Genomic DNA, 21,691 nt, shown 5'->3' on the forward strand with positions numbered 1-21,691 from the left:
ATTTAATATAAAATTAAGTGCGCTTTTATTTATTTATTATTATTATTATGGGTTAGCTGCAAAAGGAATGGATATGGGCCTTACCCTAGCCCAAACCTAATATTTTTTATCTTGAGCTTGAGAAAATAAATTGGGCCAACCCATATTAAAAAACGAGGATTTATTATTATTATTATTTTCTTTTCTTTTTTCGGTGATTCCAAGTGCATCATGTACAATTTCATTCTTTATTTGCTGCCAATAAAACATACAAAATTTCATTCTTTATCAATTACCAATAGACCAATAAAAGACACATTTTTTTTATCCATTCCTTTTATATAAAGATGGGGATAAATTGCTCACACTTCATATTAGGACAAACTTTTTTTTTACTCTCTCATTAATGAATCTAACATAAATCACCAGCATGAATTTGGAGGTAAATCTACTCACACAGTATAGTCTAATCCTCGAATTGATATGTTTTCTAGCCATCTTATGGTCATGAATTTATTTTTATTATTATTCTCATTATTATTATTATTATTATTGTTATTATTGTTGATGTTATTATTATTAATAATACTGTCATTAATATTTTTTTATTAATATTATTATTATTGTTATTCTTATTAATATTCTTATAATTGCTTTTCGTATTATTATTATTATTATTATTATTATTATTATTGTTGTTGTTGTTGTTGATGTTATTATTATTATTGATGTTGTCATTAATATTTTTTTATTAATAGTGTTATTATTGTTATTTTTATTAATATTCTTATAATTATTATTCTTATTCTTATTATTAATATTGTTATTATTATTATTATTAATGTTATCATTATTATTATCATTATTATTTTTATTATTATATTATTATTATTATTATTGTTACTACTCTTATTATTATTAATATTGTTAATTTGTTATTATTGATGTTGTTATTATTCTACTTATTATTATTATTGTTATTTTTTTATTATCCTTATTATCTTTATTATTATTAATGTTGTTATTATTATTTTTTTAATTAATATTCTTATAATTGTTATTCTTATTATTATTATTATTGTTATTAATATTGTTATTATTATTATTAATGTTGTTATTATTATTATTATTGTTGTTGTTGTTATTGTTGATGTTATTATTATTATTATTAATGTTGTCATTAATTTTTTTTATTAATATTGTTATTATTGTTATTCTTATTAATATTCTTATAATTGTTATTCGTATTATTATTATTATTGTTATTATTATTATTATTAATGTTGTCATTATTATTATCATTATTATTATTATTATTATTATTATTATTATTATTATCGTTAATATTTTTTATTAATATTATTATTATTGTTATTCTTATTAATATTCTTATAATTATTATTTGTATTATTATTATTATTATTATTATTGTTATTGTTATTATTGTTGATGTTATTATTATTATGAATGTTATCAATATTATTATTATTATTGTTATTATTGTTGATGTTATTATTATTATTATTATTATTAATGTTATCAATATTATTATTATTAATATTATTGTTGTTGCTTTTATTAATATCGTTATTATTGTTGATGTTATTATTATTATTGATGTTGTCATTAATATTTTTTATTAATATTGTTATTATTATTATTTTTATCAATATTCTTGTAATTGTTATTCTTATTGTTATTATTATTATTAATGTTAGCATTATTATTCTCATTATTATTTTTATTATATTATTATTAGCATTATTATTCTCATTATTATTTTTATTATATTATTATTGTTACTACTATTATTATTATTAATATTGTTAATTTGTTATTATTGTTGTTGTTATTATTCTACTTATTATTATTATTGTTAATTTGTTATTGTTGTTGTTATTATTTTACTTATTATTATTATTGTTATTAATTTTATTATTCTTATTGGAATTAATGTTGTTATTATTGTTGTTTTTATTATTGTTATTATTATTATTATTATTCTTATTCTTATTAATATTGATATTATTATTACTGTTATAATTCTTTTCTTGTTATTAATATTTTTATTTTTCTTATTCTTATTGTTGTTTTTAATATTATTATTAACTTAATAATTATTTATGATTATTGAAAGGAAAAATAGAAAGTATAGCGAAAGAGTAGATCCAGCTTGGGCACATTGTATTCCAATTAAAGATAACAAATATGGTACAATTTGCAAATATTGTAACCATAAAATGCAAAGTTGTGGAATAACAAGATTAAAGTATCATTTAGCACATTCTGATCCAAAAAGTAATATCAAAAAGTGCCCCAATGTACCTCCAGAAGTGAAGAAAGAGATTTATAATTACTTAAGGAAAATAGAACATGCAAAATTGTAAAAAAAGACAATGGAAGAAGATATTCGTAATGAATTACGGGATAACTTAGCTTCGTCTCGGAGTAATTATGATGATGATGATGATGATGGTGATGATATATATATATATATATATCCAGCTGATATGCATCCTGATAAAAGAGACTCATATAAAGTTGCAGTTTGTGCATCTAAACAAGCCAGATGGGAAAAAGAACAAGGTGAAAACTTTTTTAACCGTAAAGATCAAGGATTAGGATCTTCTCGAGAGGGTGGTAGTCAACCATATGCTTAGTTTCATTGTGCAATTAGTGTAAGGGAGCCCAGTCGTAGACAACAATCTCAACAAGTTCCTCTAACTGTACCTTCGTTATATAAGTCATCCGATGCAAAACAAAAAAATATAAAAGATATGTTGACAAAAGGTGGTATGAAAGACACATTGGGAAGACTAGTGGTAAAATTCTTTATTTATGATAATATCTCACCTGCAAAGGCAAAATCACACCATTTCAAAAACATGATGGTTGGTGCTCAACAAATAGGTATGGGAGTTCAAATTCTATCTCCATATGAAATTGAGGAAAAATATCTAGACATGGAGTATAAAGAGATGTAACAGCATATTGAAAAGTTCAAAGAAAGCTGGAAGATATATGGTTGTACAATTATGATGGATGGACAGGACCAACTAAGCTATCCATATTGAATTTTATGGTTTATTGCAAAATGTCATCAGTGTTTCTTAAGTCAGTTGATACCTCCGATAAAGTCAAAAACTATAAGTATATATACAAACTTTTAGAGAATGTATCCATGAAGTGGGCAAGAACAATGTTGTGCAAGTCATCACGGATAATGGCTCTGCATTCGTAAAGGCTAGTAAGAAATTGATGACACAGTACAACTTGTATTGGATACCATGTGCTGCGCACTGTATTGATTTTGTATTTGAGGATATTGGAAAGCATGAAAGTATTGCAAAGATCATTCAGCATGCAAGAATGATAACCAATTATATTTATAATCATAATTGGTTACTTTCTTTAATGCGAGATATATGTAAAGGAGACATCGTTCGACCAGGAGCAACAAGGTTTGTAACAAACTATATTGCTTTAAATAGTTTCCTTAAAAAGAAAGCTTCTCTAAAACAAGTCTTTACAAGCGATGCATGGGCTGAGCATCAATTGAGTCGAACAAAAGCAGGTAAAGAAGTGGAGAAACTTATCCTTGGTAATCATTTTTGAAATTCTGTTACTCACGCTGTTAATTTATCTGAGCCATTATATAATATTTTGCGAATTGTTGATGTTGAGTTCATACCTATGATGCCAATATTGTATGATTGTTTTCAAAAAATGAGATATGCAATCAATAATCAAAGAGGAACTCAGTGGGTTATGGATATCATAGATGCTCGATGGAACAATACACTTTGTCATCCTCTCCATATGGCTGGTAATTTTATGTCAATTACTTATTATTAATTATTATTTTGTCTTATAATTTATATATTATATTTAATTTTTATTATTACTTTGTAGTATACTTTTTGAATCCACAATTCCAGTATAAAGAATGAATTGGCACTGATTCAGACTTTGTACAAGCTATTCATGATGTCTTTGTAGTATTAGATCCAAATTCGGATTGTATATCTCAATTTAGAAATGAAGTAAACTTTTGTTTATTTTGTTTTTTTAAATAACATATTAATAACATTTTTTATCATTTTTTCGTTACTACATATAGATAATATGCTTTAGAGATGCACGAAAAGGGTTTAGTAATCGAGCAGTAATTGCCGCCCGAGTGGAGATACCTGGTATGTGTATTTCAATTACTTGTTATAAAAAAATCATGTGCTTAATATTAAAAATTTCATTAATATTTAAAAATTTATTAAAATTTAATATATTTTGATTTAAAATGTTGAAATATACAGCTGAATAGTGGACAATGTATGGTAATAGCACTCCAACGCTCAGAAAATTGGCAATGCATATTTTGTCACAAACTGTATCATCATCCGCATACGAGCGTAATTGGAGTACCTTCGCTTTAATACACACAAAACAACGAAATAGGCTCGCATATGAAAATTTTCAAAAATTGGTTTTTTGCTATTATAATATGAAATTGCGGATCCGTGATATGGAATTAACAAATCAACCGCAATTAGATTCAGATTATTTGGATCTTCTTGAAATTGGAGCTGATCCTAGTGAAGATGAAGATAATCTTATTATCCAATGGGTTAAGAATTCACACTTAGATGATGATGAAGGCAATCCAAATCCTCGAGTCGCAATGCATGCTTCACAATTAGGAATAAATGTTGACAATGTTATTGTTGAAGAAGTTATGAGTAGTGATAGTGGAGGAAATTATTCGTTTGAAGTAGTGACAATGCCTTCAACTAAACGATTTAGTCCTCATGTAGAAACATTTGGTGGCGGTTATTCTCAACCAAATGAATATGAGGATGAAGATGATGATGATGTCGTTGATCTTGATGATGATGATGATGGAGGTAATGGTTATGGTGGCAATAGAGGAGGAGGATATAATATAGGTGGAGGTGCGACTGGAACATACTATCGAGAACCAAGCCAACAACCATTAAATCCATTTACTGGTGAAGATCAATATACACATGCAACACAGGATTTTGATCATGGGGCTCGAACAGTAGGCACTGGTTTAAGAAGACACTATGGCATTTCCATGATAAATCAACATTATGAAGATTATCTTTCTAACTCTTTGGATGCAATGAGTTTAAATACACAAGTTAGCTCTCAATATGGAAATTCTAAGATTCCAATTGTGTATCCAATTAGTCAAATGAGATCACATGATCCTCACAGTGATTAAGATGTTGATATCTTCAATTATCTCATGTCTCAAAATGAATGTTATACTTCTCATTGGATAAATCCACATTACCCTCCACTTGAACAATTGGTTGGGATTGATAGAGAAAGATATACTTGGCACATCCATAATTACATGGAAAATTTCTCTAATATGATGAGTTGGAATACCTATTGTTATACACGTGAAACATCAAGATATGATCATCAATTTGAAGAACCAAGGAATTCTTTTTGGTATTAATAATGTATTAGGGATTATATTTGAGAATTTCTTGTATCTTACTATTATCTTTTAAATTTTCTATATTTTGGTGCTAATTAACATTATATTTTATTTACTTATAAATAATTTGTAATATTTATAGAATATTTTATGATTATTGTATTCTAATTATTGTATTTTTATATCATTTTACTATATTAATTATCTCATATATAAAAATTTGTATTATAAATTAAAAATTTACAGTTTCCGTAACTTTATCGATATTTCCATCGATATTTTCATAAAATTATATCCTCGATATTTCCATCGACATCAATATTTTTTTTACTGAGATAGTCATTACTCAATAAGACATTATTTGAAATCTGAACCTAAAAAAAAAAAAGAAAAAAAGATAAAGATAAAAATAAAAGTACTGCTATAGGTTGTCCGTATGGATATGGGTTTTTAAGCATGATTTATATACTTGAAATTGGAGCAAGAAGTTTCTTTGGAGAGCAGAGAAGAGCTGAATCCAATCCTGTGGTTATCTAGATCAAACTGAACAAGATTGTCTTCCAACTGATACCCTCCAATCTCAACGGCAGCTTTTGTCCAGAAACCACCCTTTTTGCTTACAAATACAAGACACATAACATCCTTGGCAACCTCAACCATGGAGTTAGCACCATATATCTTCCAAACAGCATTGTTGTTAAACACAAGTTCAATGGAAGGCACAGCCGGGCCAAGGCTTGTTCTAGCAATGCCGGTTGAGTTAAAGCAAACATCGAATGGAGTCATATTGGCTACTCTCGGGATGTTCTTCCCCATTGCTTTCACAAATTCATCAACCACAGAAGAAAGTATCTCGCTCTCCATGACCGTGTAGGGATAGACGGTACCAATCGTTGTTCCACCATTATAGTTACTCTTATCGTAGTTGAAGGACAGCTTGTACTTCCATTTATCAGAAGGAACAAGTTTGTCATTGATCTTGATAGCCTTTAACAAGAGGTAGAATTCCCTGTAATAGTAGTTTGTGATGAGAGGTGTATAGGTAAGAGACTTGGAAACATCAATGTTTCCAGGTTGCAAAACATAAGGACCATTCCCAATGAAGATGACACCATTAGATCTGTTCAAGGGGCTCAAGCAAATGGCAAATTTCCTTTTGAGGCCAAAAGCTGCAGCAAATTCGTAAGTGAATGACATATTGCTCACTCCAAAACCAGCAACACCTTTGACACCACTAGCAAGGCCACCCAACGAGAAGGTGTCGATGGAGCAAGTGAAGAGGAAGTTAGGCACAGAAACGGATTGGCCATCGATGGATTTGACGGAGACAATGTCTTGGAATAACTCACCACTGGCATATCTATCGCCAATATTATTGTAGGTGTAGATAACGCAAGTGTTATTGCTGGAACAAGACTCAAGAGGGTTGGCTAAAGAGCAAAGAGGAGAGCTGCAATTTATAGGCTTATAGGTGTAACGGGCATAGGATCGTTCACAATACAGAAAAGGCATGTCAAGGCCAATATCTACTGAGAGTTTAATGGGGAGAAGAGGAGTCTTCTTTTTGAGCTCGGTAACGTATTGGTCTTGTCCAGCATTGGAATGAACCTTGTGTGAAGTCCAGCCGCACCAACCACACCAACCTCACCAACCACAGCCGCACCAACCACAGCCACCATTGTTGACAGCCACCATTGTTGACACCATTGCTGCACCGATCAACAAACTTGTTGTGGTTCTCTGACCACTTTAGAGAAGAAATATGAGAAGAAAAATAAAAGAATTCTATTAATCTCTTAAAAATAGAATACAAAAATAAAAACTTCTCTCATGGAGGATTCTCACGTGGAACCTCTCTCTGCACTCTCCAATTCTCTCTGGAATTGCTCACTCTTCTCTCAAGCTCTCTCTGGAGCTTAAACAACTCTCTCTCTCGGAGTTTTCTCTTGCTCACTTGGCTTGGTTTTCATGCAACGGTAAGGAGCCTATTTATAGGCTTACAAGGCCACAATTTTCAACATCTTAGCCCACCATTGTTGACACCATTGCTGCACCGATCAACAATTGTGGGCTAAGATGTTGAAAATTGTGGCCTTGTAAGCCTATAAATAGGCTCCTTACCGTTGCATGAAAATCAAGCCAAGAGAGCAATCTCAATCATCCCAAGTGAGGAGAATTGAGAGAAAACTCCGAGAGAGAGAGTCTTTAAGTTCCAGCGAGAGCTTGAGAGAAGAGTGAGCAATTCCAGAGAGAATTGGAGAGTGCAGAGAGAGGTTCCACGTGAGAATCCTCCATGACAGAAGTTTTTATTTTTGTATTCTATTTTTAAGAGATTAATAGAATTCTTTTATTTTTCTTCTCATATTTCTTCTCTAAAGTGGTCAGAGAACCACAACAAGTGGTATCAGAGCCCCAGGTCGAGAGCTTGGGTTCAAAATTTGAAGAAACAGAGCCACTGTTCTTCAAGTTGGTGTTTCGGAAAGTTGCTCAAATAATTAATTTGACAATCCCAGGTGAAAGTACCCGACGAGAGGAGAACAACGAAGTTCGCCGAAGAGAAAACTGACGTTCCACTCGCCCGCACGCGCCGACTGAAATTTTTCTGCAACTGTTCACGCGCCCACGCGCCGCACGCGCCGTCTGGAGGTTGAAGACGACCACGTCAGCAGCCACGTCAGCGCATCCCTGCCACATCATCTGCCACGCAAGCCGACACGTCGTCAGCCACGTCATCTGCCACGTGTCGCCACGTCAGCACCATCCGCCACGTCATCAATATTTTCTGAAATTACGGAACAGCCCCTGAAGTATTGGAAATTACAGATTGACCCATGTATTTTTTGAAATTGCGGAACAGCCCCTGAATTATTGGAAATTATAGAGTGACCCCTGTAGTTTTCTGAAATTACGGTGAAGCCCCTGAACTATTGGAAATTACAGACTGACCCCTATAGTTTCTGTATTTTCAGGTTGACCCAGAAATTTTGTGAAATTACATTTTTGCCCCAAAATTTCTGGTAATTATATTTTGACCCCGGAAGAGTCAAGTCCACCATTTTCGGCCGTTCCGGACGCAACGGTTAACTCCGTTTTGCCAAATTCAGCTCCATTTTTGGTCAAGCCATAATGTCAATGGAAGAATCATCTTCGGGAGCTATGGTTAAGCTCACTGCCACAAATTATACACTTTGGAGACCTCGGATGGAAGATCTCCTCAATTGTAAGGATCTGTTTGATCCTATAGAAGCTAAAGGCGAAAACCCTGATCCCAGCAAAGTAGCAGAATGGAAGAAATTAAACAAGAAAACGATCGGTCAGATCAGGCAATGGATCGACCACAGTGTCTTCCATCATGTAGCGAAGGAAACGGATGCATATGCCCTCTGGAAAAAATTGGAGGACATGTACCAGGCCAAGACTGCTCGGAACAAAGCCCTGTTGCTTAAGCGATTGGTACATCTCACATTACAGAGTGGAACTTCTGTAGCCGAGCATACCAGTGAGTTCCAGAGCTTGGTAAATCAACTATCTGCTGTGGATTACCAACTAGGGGATGAGGATCAGGCCCTCCTACTTCTAAGCTCTCTTCCAGACAGTTGGGAGACATTGGTAGTCTCTCTCAGCAATTCGGCCCCGAATGGCAAACTTACTCTGTCTATGGTTAAGGATGCCCTATTTAATGAAGAGGCCAGGAGAAAGGACATTGGCATGGATCAGTCACATGCCCTCGTCACAGAGAGAGGAAGACAGCAAAGAGGTGGTCGAGATAGGGGGAGAGGCAGGAGCAAGAGCAGAGGCAGATCTACAGACGGCAGAAAATCATCGTATAAGTGCTATCATTGTGGCCTGGAGGGTCACATGAAGAAGAACTGCAGAAAGTTGTTGAGAGAGCAGAGACTCCAAGGTAATCAGCCGAAGAAGGATGGAGAGACACTAGTCACTTGTACAGGAGAAGTGGCGCTCTGCTCCACCGAAGAAGAGACATGCCTTCATATATTAACCCAAGATGTTGAGTGGGTAGTCGATACTGCAGCATCCTACCATGTCACTCCACACAGAGATTTCTTTAAAACGTACAAAGCAGGAGACTTTGGTACGGTAAAGATGGGAAATTCCAATTTGGCAAAGATTATGGGAACTGGTGATATTCAGATAAAAACGAATGTTGGTTGTACAATCACTTTGAAGGATGTCCGTCATGTTCCAGATCTTCGGCTTAATCTACTTTCGGGAGCAGCCTTAGACAAGTAAGGCTATGACAACTACTTCAGCAAAGGCACATGGAAAATGACGGAAGGTGCCATAGTTGTCGCCCGAGGACATATTTGTGGAACGTTGTACAAGACTCATGTGAAGATATGTGCAGATAGCCTCAATATTGCAGAAGGAGAGGCGTCTCAAAATCTGTGGCACCAGAGACTCGGTCACATGAGTGAAAAAGGATTGTCCACTTTGGCAAGGAAGAAGTTTATCACTGTTTGCAAGGATGCTACGCTAGATCCTTGTAATCACTGCTTGTTTGGTAAGCAACATAGAGTCTCCTTCAGTTCCTCTGCATCGAGAAGATCAGAGTTGCTTAGTCTGGTGCACTTTGATGTTTGTGGTCCCATGGAGGTGGAATCATTAGGTGGCAACAAGTATTACCTGACCTTCATTGATGATGCTTCACGGAAGGTGTGGGTATATTTCTTGAAGACAAAGGACCAGGTATTGGATTACTTCAAACTGTTTCATACCATGGTAGAGCGTGAAACAGGAAAGAAGCTGAAATGTCTCCGCTCAGATAATGGAGGCGAGTATACTTCCAAAGAGTTCGATGCCTACTGCAGAAGACACGGCATTCGACGTGAGAAGACGGTCCCTCGCACCCCACAACATAATGGAATAGCCGAAAGAATGAACCGAACCATTATGGAAAAGGTCAGAAGTATGATCAGTATGGCTAAGCTGCCAAAGCCATTCTGGGGAGAAGCTGTTCGTGCCGCCTGCTATTTAATCAACAGATCACCGTCAGTACCGTTGAATTTTGAAATTCCGGAGAAAGTGTGGTCGGGTAAGATTCCCTCCTACTCTCATTTAAGAGTGTTTGGTTGTTTAGCTTATGTACATGTATCCAAGGAGCTCAGACAGAAGCTCGATGCAAGATCTACTCCATGCATCTTTATAGGATATGGAGATGAAGAATTCGGATACAGGTTATGGGACCCGAAAACCAAGAAGGTTATTAGAAGCAGGGATGTAGTATTCCATGAAAACCAAAAAATGGAAGACATTGCAAAGCCCAGAATGTCTCCTAATTGTAGTTCTAGTGCCGAGAATTTTTGTCCTAATCCAACACCAGCACAAATAGCCACAGAGGATAATGAGGTGCATGAAGATATACCAGAAGCAGACCAGGAGGAAGAAGGGGATAATGAGCAGGGGGAGACTCAATCCTCTCAAGCAGCTGCAGGGCCATCACAGCGGTCAGATGATGGTACACCTCCTGAAACCAGTGGTTTACAAGTTCGGAGATCTGAGCGAGGCCGAATTCCATCAAAGAGATTTCCAGAATCTGAGTATATTCTGCTTACTGAAGAAGGGGAGCCAGAGAGTTTCCAGGAAGCTGTTTCTCATCAAGAGAAGAAAAAGTGGCTGCAAGCAATGCAAGATGAGATGGAATCCTTGCAGAAAAATCATACTTATGAGTTGGTTGAGCTTCCAACAGGAAAGAAGGCACTAAAGAATAAATGGGTGTTCAAGCTCAAGAAAGATGGCAGCGGAAAGGTGGTGAAACATAAAGCCCGATTGGTAGTCAAAGGATTTCTTCAGAAGAAAGGAATTGACTTTGATGAGATTTTTTCACCAGTGGTAAAAATGACTTCAATTCGAGTCATTTTTGGTTTAGTAGCAAGTCTAAACCTAGAACTTGAACAGATGGATGTGAAGACAGCATTTCTTCACGGTGATTTTACATGAAGAAATCTACATGGAGCAGCTAGAAGGATTTGAGGTTTCAGGGAAAGAAAACCTCGTATGCAAGCTAAAGAAGAGCTTGTATGGCCTCAAGCAAGCACCAAGACAATGGTATAAGAAGTTTGACTCGTTTATGGTGAGTCAAGGCTATAAAAGGACTGCAGCAGACTAGTGTGTTTATATTCAAAAATTTTCAGGTGGAAACTTCATTGCACTTTTGCTATATGTGGACGACATGTTGATCGTTGGACAAAATGCAATGAAGATTAGTAAGCTGAAGAAAGAGTTGTCTAAGTCCTTTGATATGAAAGACTTAGGACCAGCTCAACAAATTTTGGGAATGCAAATAATCCGAGACAGGAAGAATAGAAGGTTATGGCTATCTCAAGAGAAGTATGTTGAACGGGTGATAAAGAGATTCAACATGGATAAAGCCAAACCGGTCAGCATTCCACTTGCAAATCATTTTAAGTTGACTAAGAGAATGTGCCCCTCATCCAAAGAAGAGATAGAGGAGATGGCTTCAGTACCATATTCTTCAGCGGTAGGAAGTCTGATGTATGCAATGGTGTGTACCAGACCAGACATTGCTCATGCAGTAGGTGTTGTGAGCAGATTTCTTTCAAATCCTGGAAAGAAACACTGGGAAGCAGTCAAATGGATTCTCAGGTATCTTAAAGGTACATCGAAGCTGTGCTTGTGCTACGGGGGAGGTGACCCAATCTTAGAAGGCTATACAGATGCAGATATGGCCGGAGACCCTGATAATAGAAAGTCTACATCAGGTTATCTCTACACTTTTGCAGGGGGAGCTGTGTCATGGCAGTCAAGATTGCAGAAGTGTGTTGCTTTATCCACTACTGAAGCAGAGTACATTGCCGCAGCGGAAGCGGGTAAGGAAATGTTGTGGTTAAAGCGTTTTCTCACAGAATTGGGCATCAAGCAAGAAGACTACAAGATACATTGTGATAACCAAAGTGCCATGGATTTGAGCAAAAACTCAATGTATCATTCCCGTACAAAGCACATTGACATTCGCTATCATTGGATACGCGAAGTAATAGATCAACAGTTGCTGAAACTGATGAAGATCCACACAAAAGAGAATCCAGCAGATATGCTAACAAAAGTTGTTGCTCAAGAGAAGCTGAAGCTATGCAGAGACATAGCTGGAATAGATGGCAGATGACCATCAGTTTTAAATGCGGCTGGAGGGGGAGAATTGTGAAGTCCAGCCGCACCAACCACACCAACCTCACCAACCACAACTGCACCAACCACAGCCACCATTGTTGACAGCCACCATTGTTGACACCATTGCTGCACCGATCAACAATTGTGGGCTAAGATGTTGAAAATTGTGGCCTTGTAAGCCTATAAATAGGCTCCTTACCGTTGCATGAAAATCAAGCCAAGAGAGCAATCTCAATCATCCCAAGTGAGGAGAATTGAGAGAAAACTCCGAGAGAGAGAGTCTTTAAGTTCCAGAGAGAGCTTGAGAGAAGAGTGAGCAATTCCAGAGAGAATTGGAGAGTGCAGAGAGAGGTTCCACGTGAGAATCCTCCATGACAGAAGTTTTTATTTTTGTATTCTATTTTTAAGAGATTAATAGAATTCTTTTATTTTTCTTCTCATATTTCTTCTCTAAAGTGGTCAGAGAACCACAACACCTTGGTTACGGGAAAAGCCAGGGTCTTTATATGTGGATGGGAAGAAGAAGAAGAAGAAGATTTCTTGGCTATGGAGGCGGAGATGATGTTGGAGAAGATAAGAAGAAAGCAGAGGAACAGGAAATTGAAGTGGGTATAGGAACCCATTATGGTAGCTTAATTATGGAATTTAATTACACTAAGTGGAAAGTAGGGTATTTATGCTCATTTCAGATACAAGTGGGGTTTTGCCATTTTGTAAAAGAACATGTAATTTAGATCTATCTAGTGACAGCCTATTTATTATCCATTACTATATTTATGGATTTATGTGATGTGATATTAACTATAGCTGCATTAGAGTTCCATTCCATATTAAAAGATTTAGAATAAGAGAAGTCAATATTTAAGCTTGGCCACCAATTGTGGTGTGCCAGCTCGATTCTCACGTGTTGAAACTCTTTTTGTTTGTCTGACTTTCTGCTTTGTACATGAAGCTTTTTTATTAATGATGTTGGGATTTGTGACTGGGCAAGCTTCAGAGAAAGGATATATATTTGTAAACAAAGGTTTTCATTTGTGTATCAAATATTTGATTAATTAAAATAAAGTGAATTACATGCGACACGAATCCACAGTATACAATAATAATTAATATAATTATTGCCACATTAGACTATTCCTACCCATGAGCGCTAGCTTAAAATGCAAAATTTTTGGCATGGTCGGCATGGACAAATCTTTATTTTTATTATTATTAAAAATAAAGTTATAAAATTCTGCAACTTGTTTCATCACCACCATCTTACTTAATTCCCACACTTGAATTAATTATCCAATTGCTATTTTATGTGATGAATTAAAGGTCCTAAATTAATCTAATATCATGCTAACGGTTGATTTAAACGGTACTTGTAATAACTAAGAATCTCTCCACGATGTAAAAGCTGGTTAAGTTCACTCAAATATATAAGTTTGATTGCATGGTTGGGCTTATTGTCTTGGTGGTTTACAGTATTAAGATGTAGATAAGAGTTTAGATTCTTTACTTGGCAAATTGGCAACAAAATATGAGAGAGAGAGAGAGATTAGAATAAATTGTTTTATTAGTGATGTTAGAAGTTTATCAAGAATGCCAAAGAGAGAGAGAGAGAGAGAGAGATTAGAATAAATTGTTTTATTAGTGATGCTAGAAGTTTATCAAGAATGCCAAGTGCAGTCTTGATTTTGAGTGAATATGTTTCAAAAACTAAACTAGTCTTTCCCTCGCTAACATTCTCGCAAAGTAAGATTGTATTTTTCAAGGAAGGCAAATTATGCTCTGTTTTTTATTACCAAAATAACAATTTGTACTACTCTGTGTATGTTATTTTGATTTCTAATTCGGTTTTGCATTTGCGTTTATGCTTAGCGGTATAGAACATACCTTGTTTGCCAAATCTTTCAAAACAACCTTAATTTTCCACAACTCCTTCTTTGTTGGTGGACAGCAACGAAGTATTTAAACTGACAATTTTATTATCAATTTTAATAGGAATTACACCAATTAGATATTCATCAAAAGAATAACAATCTGAATATATTTCAGCTGCGCTAAGCAGATTGACAACAAGTGGGGTGGTGATAAGCAGCTGGAATACATCTTTGGGATATGGAGGCATATAATTTGGTCTTCCCCAACAAAAATGTCCACCACTATGCACAGAGAAAAATATGAAAGCTTATAAATCCATTTTTTCTTTTTTTTGTTCCTTCCCAGGTCAATTATAACTTTATGTAGGTACCCACTTCAAGATCATTTAAAGTAAGCACATCCGGGCTTAGCCCCTCAACTACAGAGGAGTCCATGTTGAAAAAGAAATCAAGCACAAATTTTGTTTACCCAGCATGACCTTAGAAAGCCATTGTAACCAAGACAACTTGCCTTGGACAAGTTTTTAACATTGATTTTTTGCTACAAACACAGCTGATGGGATATTTGTGGTACATTGAAGATGAACTGTGCTCACTAATACAATCAAACCACAGAAACTATCCTCCAAGATCCATAACATTTTATAATTGAAGTAAGAAGGAGTTTCCATTTAAATTGAAAGTATAGTAAGGATGAAAGCTATAGGATTATAAAATCTTTCAATGGACAAATAATACAACATCATGTGGTCAATACCATGAATTGTGAAACACTATGACATAAAATATTATATGTAACCCATAATTTTAAAAAGGAAATTAATCCTTAGAAAAAAATAGTAGTTGATTAAGATAACACCATCCGCTTGTCAAGGATTGTCATTACTACTCAAATCAGATTATATGAAACCTTAACAAGAAAATAAAATAAAATAAAACGCTGCTATTGAAACCTTAGCTTGTCCATATGGATATGGGTTTTCAATTAAGCATGATTTGTATACTTGAAGTTGGAGCAAGAAGTCCGTTTGGAGAGCAGAGAAGAGCTGAATCCAACCCTGTGGTTATCTAGATCAAACTGAACAAGATTGTCTTCTAATTGATAACCTCCAATCTCAACGGTAGCTCTTGACCAGAAACCACCCTTTTTGCTTACAAAAGCAAGACACATGACATCCTTGGAAACCTCCACCATGGAGTTAGCTCCATATATCTTCCAAACCGCATTGTTGTTAAACACAAGTTCAATGGTAGGCACAGCCGGGCCAAGGTGTGTCCTCGCAATGCCGGTCGAGTTAAAGCAAACATCGAATGGAGTCACATTTGCTACTCTCGGGATGTTCTTCCCCAATGCTTTCACAAATTCATCAACCACAGAAGAAAGTATCACACTGTCCATGACTGTGTAGGGATAGACAGTACCAATCTTTGTTCCACCATTAATGTCACTCTTATCGTAGTTGAAGGTTAGCTTGTATTTCCATGTATCAGATGGAACAAGTTTGCCATCGACCTTGATAGCCTTCAATAAGAGGTAGAATTCCCTATAATAGTAGTTGGTGATGAAAGTTGTATAGGTGAGAAACTTGGAAACATCAATGTTTCCAGGTTGCAAAACATAAGGTCCATTCCCAATGAAGATGGAGCCATTAGAACTTTCAAAGGGGCTCAAGCAAATGGCAAACTTCTATTTAAGGCCAAAAGCTGCAGCAAATTCATATGTGAAGGAAATGTTGCTCAATCCAAAACCAGCAACACCTTTGACACCACTAGCAAGGCCACCCAACGAGAAGGTTTCGATGGAGCAAACGAAGATGAAGTTAGGCACAGAAACAGAGCGGCCATCGATGGATTTGACGGTGACGATGTCTTGGATTAACTGACCACTGGCATATCTATCGCCAATATTATTATAGGTGTAGGAAGCGCAAGTGTTATCGCTGTAACAAGGGTTGAGAGGGTAGTTGGCAAAAGAGCAAAGAGGAGAGCTGCAGTTTATAGGCTTATAGGTGTAACGGACATAGGATCGTTCACAATATAGAAAAGGCTTGTCAAGGCTAATATCTATTGAGACTTTAATGGGGAGAAGAGGAGTCTTCTTTTTTATCTCGGTAACGTATTGGTCTGGTCCGAAATTGGAATGGACCTTGGTTACAGGAAGAACCAGGGTTTTGACATGTGGATGGGAAGAAGAAGAAGATTTCTTGGCTATAGAGGTAGATATAATGTTGGAGAAGATAAGAAGAAAACAGAGAAATAGGAAATTGAAGTGGCTACAGCAACCCATTATGGTAGCTTAATTACACCAAGTTTTTGTCGGTGGAGAAGTGGACGGTAGGTCAAGCCATTTAGTATTTAAATCCATTCCCGGGAGACAAGCCTACCTATTATCCATTACTATATATATACATATATAGATTTTGTGATATGAGTGTTGCATGTGAGTTCCAATTCCATATTAAAAGATTTAGTCAATTAAGGTTGGCCACCAATTGAGGGGTGCCAGCTCGACCCTCACGTGTTGATGACAATCTTTGTTTGTCTGACTTTCAAGTTTTTAATTAATTGCTCTCTTATCATTAATTAATGATGTTGAGTTTTTGTAGCATCTTCAGATTAATTTTAATTTTTTATATCGTGGACTTGGTTGGGCAAGCTTCAGAGAAAGAACATATATTTATCGATAAATGTTTTCATATGTGTATCAAATATTTGATTAATTAAAATAAAGTGACTTACACCCGACACGAATCCACAATAAACAATAATAATTAATATAATTAAAGCCACATTAGACTATTCCTAACTATGAGCACTAGCTTAAATTGCAAGATTTTTGGCACGGTACGCATGGACAGATCTTTATTATTATTATTATTATTATTATTATTATTAAAAATAAATTAAGTTGTAAAATTCTGCAACTTATTTCATTACCACCATCTGATTTAATTCCCACACTTGAATTAATTATCCAATTGCCATTTTATGTGAGATGAATTCAAGGTCTTAAAGTTAATCTAATATCATGCTAACGCTCGGTTTAAATGGTATTTGATTATAATTAGAAATCTCTCCACGATGTAAAAATTGGTCTGACTCACTCAAATATTTTTGATTGCATGGTTGGGCTTGTTGTCTTGGTAGTTTACCAGTATTAGGATGTAGATAAGAGTTTAGATTCCTTATTTGCCAAATTGAATACAATATGAGTGAGAGATAGAGAAAGAGATTAGAATAAATTGTTTTATTAGTGATGTTACAAGTCTAAGAAGAATGCCAAGTGCAATCTTGATTTAGTGATGTTACAAGTCTAAGAAGAATGCCAAGTGCAATCTTGATTTTGAGTATGTATGTTTCAAAAACTAAGCTAGTCTTTGTATGTTTCAAAAACTAAACTAGTTTTTATCCTTGCAAAGCAAGACTATTTTTCAAGGAAGGCAAACAATGTAATTGTTATTGGTTTTTATTGGCGACAATGATCCAACTTAATTGGGATTTCGGATCCAAATCAATTTCAAATATATGATAGTCATTTGATCAAACTCGTATATATATTTTAGTTCGAGATTGTTAGTTGGATATGGAATTAGAGAACATGAAACTAACAAAAAAATGTATAAAAACACTATATGAAGCAAATGAAATTAAATTATTATTGCAATTGAATTTACAAAATACATCTTGTTCTTTATCTACATTGAAGAAAGAAAAAAAAAAAAAATTCAAAATCTCCCCCCCTATTTTTCGTCTCTCTCCACATTTCTCTTTCTATCTTCATCTCTATTTTTACATTTCCCACCCCATTATTTTCTCTATTTTTTCTCCCCATTTTTATCTCTTTGTCTTCATCACTACTTTTATCTACTCCACCTTCTCCTTACATTTTCTTCTTACCATCTTTCTCTATCTACATTTTGTCCCACTCTCTCTTTTAATTTCTCTCTTATTTACATTTCTTTCTGCTTTGTCTTACACCTTTCACCACTTCCTTCCTCTCAACTTTCTCTACACTTTTTTCTACCTCCTCCATAATTCTCTCATATTATCTTTAAACTTTCTACCTCCACTTTTTCTCTCTACACTTTTCTAGTACATTTCTTCCTAATTTCGCTCTATTTACTTTGGTCTTCTAGTTACTCTCTCCATTTAGCTATTTTCACAAAGTAATTCATTTATTCCACAAGCTATCAATGACTTAAGATGTTAGTCTATTTATACTATGCTACTCATGATGTTAGTCTGTAATCCAATAAAAGTTTTTTAAGGTAAATTTTTTTATGAGATAGCATTATTATAATAACTACTAGCCTTTAAATTTTTTTTGGTTAAAAAACTATTTTCTTAATAATTATTACATCTGCTGAAAAGATTTTCCCCTCAAGATTTATTTTTTTATGTTTTTTAATTTATTACAATTCGAAAAAATATATACAAGCACAATTTAAATGAAAATACATATTAATATTTAGTTAACTAAGAAAATGTCAAAATTTTGTTAATTTCTTACTTTTAATTTTGTCAATTTCCAAAGTTTACTAGTTTCTTTAAATTTTCTTAATTTCTTATGTTAGGTTTTTGTATGCCTATTTTACAGTTATTTTATTAAATTTTTAATTGTGTTCTGATTTTTTTTTATTTTTTTTATTTCATTCAATGCTTTTTAGGTTTTCATATTTGGACGAATTTCTTATTTCAAGTTGCTAACTAGTACTAGTATCTTATTTTACTGTGTTTTAAGTTTACATTTTTTTTTTTTTATCACAAACAAATTTTTTTTCTTTAGGTATACAATCTTGCTAATTTATCTAACATGCAATGTTTGTTTACACAATTCTTTAGTGTTTTTTTTTTTTTTAGTTAAATTTTATTTTCCGTCTTTCCTAATATATATATATATATATATTATACTAGTAGTATAGATTTTTTATTTAGTAGACTAGTAGTATACCTAGTTTTATATTAAAAGTATAGTTCCAAGTTTTTTTTTTTTTTTTAAAGTATACTTAACTTTTTTTATATATTATATTTCTAACTTTTTAAGGAAGTATTAAACCTAATCATTGATAGCATGTGGAATAAACAATTTAGCCTATGACAATAACTTCACTTTGAAAATAAACTAGAGATAAAGTGCATAGAGAAATTAGTAAGAGAAAATAGACAGAAAAGTGGAGTGGAAAAAAAGCAGTAAGAGAAAATTCAACAGTAACAGAGAAGAAAATTAAAGAGAAAAGTACTGAATGTTGAGAAAGAAAATAGAGAGAAAAAAAAGGGAAAAAAGAAGCATAAAGAAAAAGCAGTGAGAAAAAGTAAAGAGATAACAAAAAAGAGAAAGTAAAAGAACGAACAAAATAGAGAAAGAAAATCAAGACAAAAGGAATACAGAGAAAGACAGAGAGAATAAAACAGAGAGAAAATACAGAGATAGAAACAGAACAGAGAGAAATTCCAGAGAAAAAAAAAAAAAAAAAAAAGTGAAAGAAAGCAAATAAGAGTGAAGAAGAAGATAGAACACCACACACACACGCCGCCCTCACTCACCTCAGAGGGCAAGAGAACCCCAGGCAATCCCTGATCGTTTCTCTTCACCCAAACACCAAAAAAAATTATATATATATATTTTTTATTAAAAGTAATTATTCTGTCTATAGGTCACAGCCTCCATGGGCTTTACAATATTTAAACTCCACCCGCCCCTGCACACTTTCCATATTCTTTACACTTTAAGGTACACCATCCATAACTCTAATCTTCCAATGTTCCTGTATTCCTCCAAGATAGCTTAATTCCCCAAAATCAAGCTGTGGCAAAGAATTCAGGTACAACAACAAAAATGAAAATTGTAAGCTTCTTATTAATACAAATAATTAATTAAAAAAAAAAGAGCAATCAACACCAAGCTACAATTTTTACACACACCTCCTTCCCCTCACACTGTCTTCTACACACCATTCATCACATTGTACCTAAAAGTTGCATAGTTTTGGGGGAAAAAGAGTAAGTCCATATCCATTTTTAGCAGAGTTAGGAGCTCTTCTAATCATGAAAAAAGGGCAGTTTATGTTTTGGTGATTTGTGCATGTTAACATAGATGGAAAAGAGAAAACTTTCTCTCTGACTTTTGATTGTACATTTTGTTGATCATGTTCCTAGATTGATTTTAATGACAAAAATTTCAAAGCCTGCAATATTGTGTTATTTATTTATTTAAACATTGTCATCTTGTGTGATTATTCCAAACATTTCATATTGAGAATTTGTATATTCTCTCTGTGATAAACAAGTAAGGTGACCCTCAAAACCCATATAAATCTAACATAAAAAGAACCCAGAAAATGCACTCAGAACCCTCAAGATCACAACCAAACACCAAAGTATCAAATCAGAAACCAAAATATACAAAAGTCTAAGCAAACACAAACAAATTGATAATAACCATAATTAAAGAAATAACACAGAACCGTAAACATCATACCCAAACACCAAAATATCCAACAAGAAACCAAAAAGATACAGAATTTTCTTGGCAAACAAACAAAAGGAAATAACATAGAACCATTTACATCATACCGGAACACCAAAAACACCTAATCAGAAACCAAAATGATACAAGTAAAAATTTTTCTTAGTAAATAAACAAACAAATTGATAATAAAAACAATTAAAAGCAAAATCGTCCCACAAACCATACGTGAACCGCCAGAGTCGGAGGTTTCCCCAGTAGAGAGTTCTCGCCGATGTTTGGATCTGAGGACTGGATCTTTCCTTCTTCAACAAATCCTGCTTCCGATACGACCACGTTTGTTATTCGCCGGATCGAATTCCTTGGTTTTTGAAATCTGCGCTGATCGAATGCCTTGTTTTCCTCTACTCAGAATTCTAGACAAGAAAAAGAAGGAGAACAAGAGAAGGAGAAAAGAGAAATATAGCCGTTAGAGCTGGGGGTGAGACTGAGGTTCAAAGGGTGTGAGGGACACGCCCCGATATGCATATATATATACATATATATATATAACGAATTTATAAAATCTTCTTTTTTCTTTTCTTTTCTTTTTATTTATTTATTTGGGTTACATGATTAGACTTTTGTAACCAATAAACAATAAAAATTAATCATTGCCAAAAAAAAAAAAAAAAAAAAATTGTAATAAAACTTAAAATTAAAGACTTGTTTATTTATGAAAAAAATATATATATATATTTAAAAATACCATTGTCCACC

General features: G+C 34.0%; 2 protein-coding genes and 1 long non-coding RNA gene across 4 annotated transcripts; all 3 read right to left on the reverse strand.

Moving 5' to 3' along the window:
• Positions 1-5,899: 5,899 nt before the first annotated feature.
• Positions 5,900-6,961, reverse strand: LOC107423255 (probable aspartic proteinase GIP2). Its single transcript, XM_016032785.3, has one exon. It carries the CDS (start codon positions 6,959-6,961, stop codon positions 5,900-5,902), a length of 1,062 nt encoding a protein of 353 aa, XP_015888271.3.
• Positions 6,962-14,973: 8,012 nt separating this feature from the next.
• Positions 14,974-16,753, reverse strand: LOC125423272 (probable aspartic proteinase GIP2). Its single transcript, XM_048476953.2, has 2 exons — positions 16,223-16,753; positions 14,974-16,153 (listed from the first exon to the last, which is right to left on the reverse strand). The coding sequence occupies exons 1-2, from the start codon at positions 16,751-16,753 to the stop codon at positions 15,452-15,454; spliced, it is 1,233 nt and encodes a 410-aa protein (XP_048332910.1). The 3' UTR covers positions 14,974-15,451.
• A 3,312-nt stretch (positions 16,754-20,065) lies between these two features.
• On the reverse strand, positions 20,066-21,691 carry LOC112492295 (uncharacterized). 2 transcript variants are annotated; one of them, XR_009638154.1, is made up of 2 exons: positions 21,161-21,691; positions 20,066-20,270 (listed from the first exon to the last, which is right to left on the reverse strand). It is a non-coding gene; the product is annotated as an uncharacterized LOC112492295 (long non-coding RNA). The 2 variants fall into 2 exon arrangements; XR_003056557.3 differs by having other exon boundaries at positions 21,156-21,691.

Source organism: Ziziphus jujuba, chromosome 3, assembly GCF_031755915.1.
Source record: "Ziziphus jujuba cultivar Dongzao chromosome 3, ASM3175591v1".
NCBI classification, from domain to species: Eukaryota; Viridiplantae; Streptophyta; class Magnoliopsida; order Rosales; family Rhamnaceae; genus Ziziphus; species Ziziphus jujuba.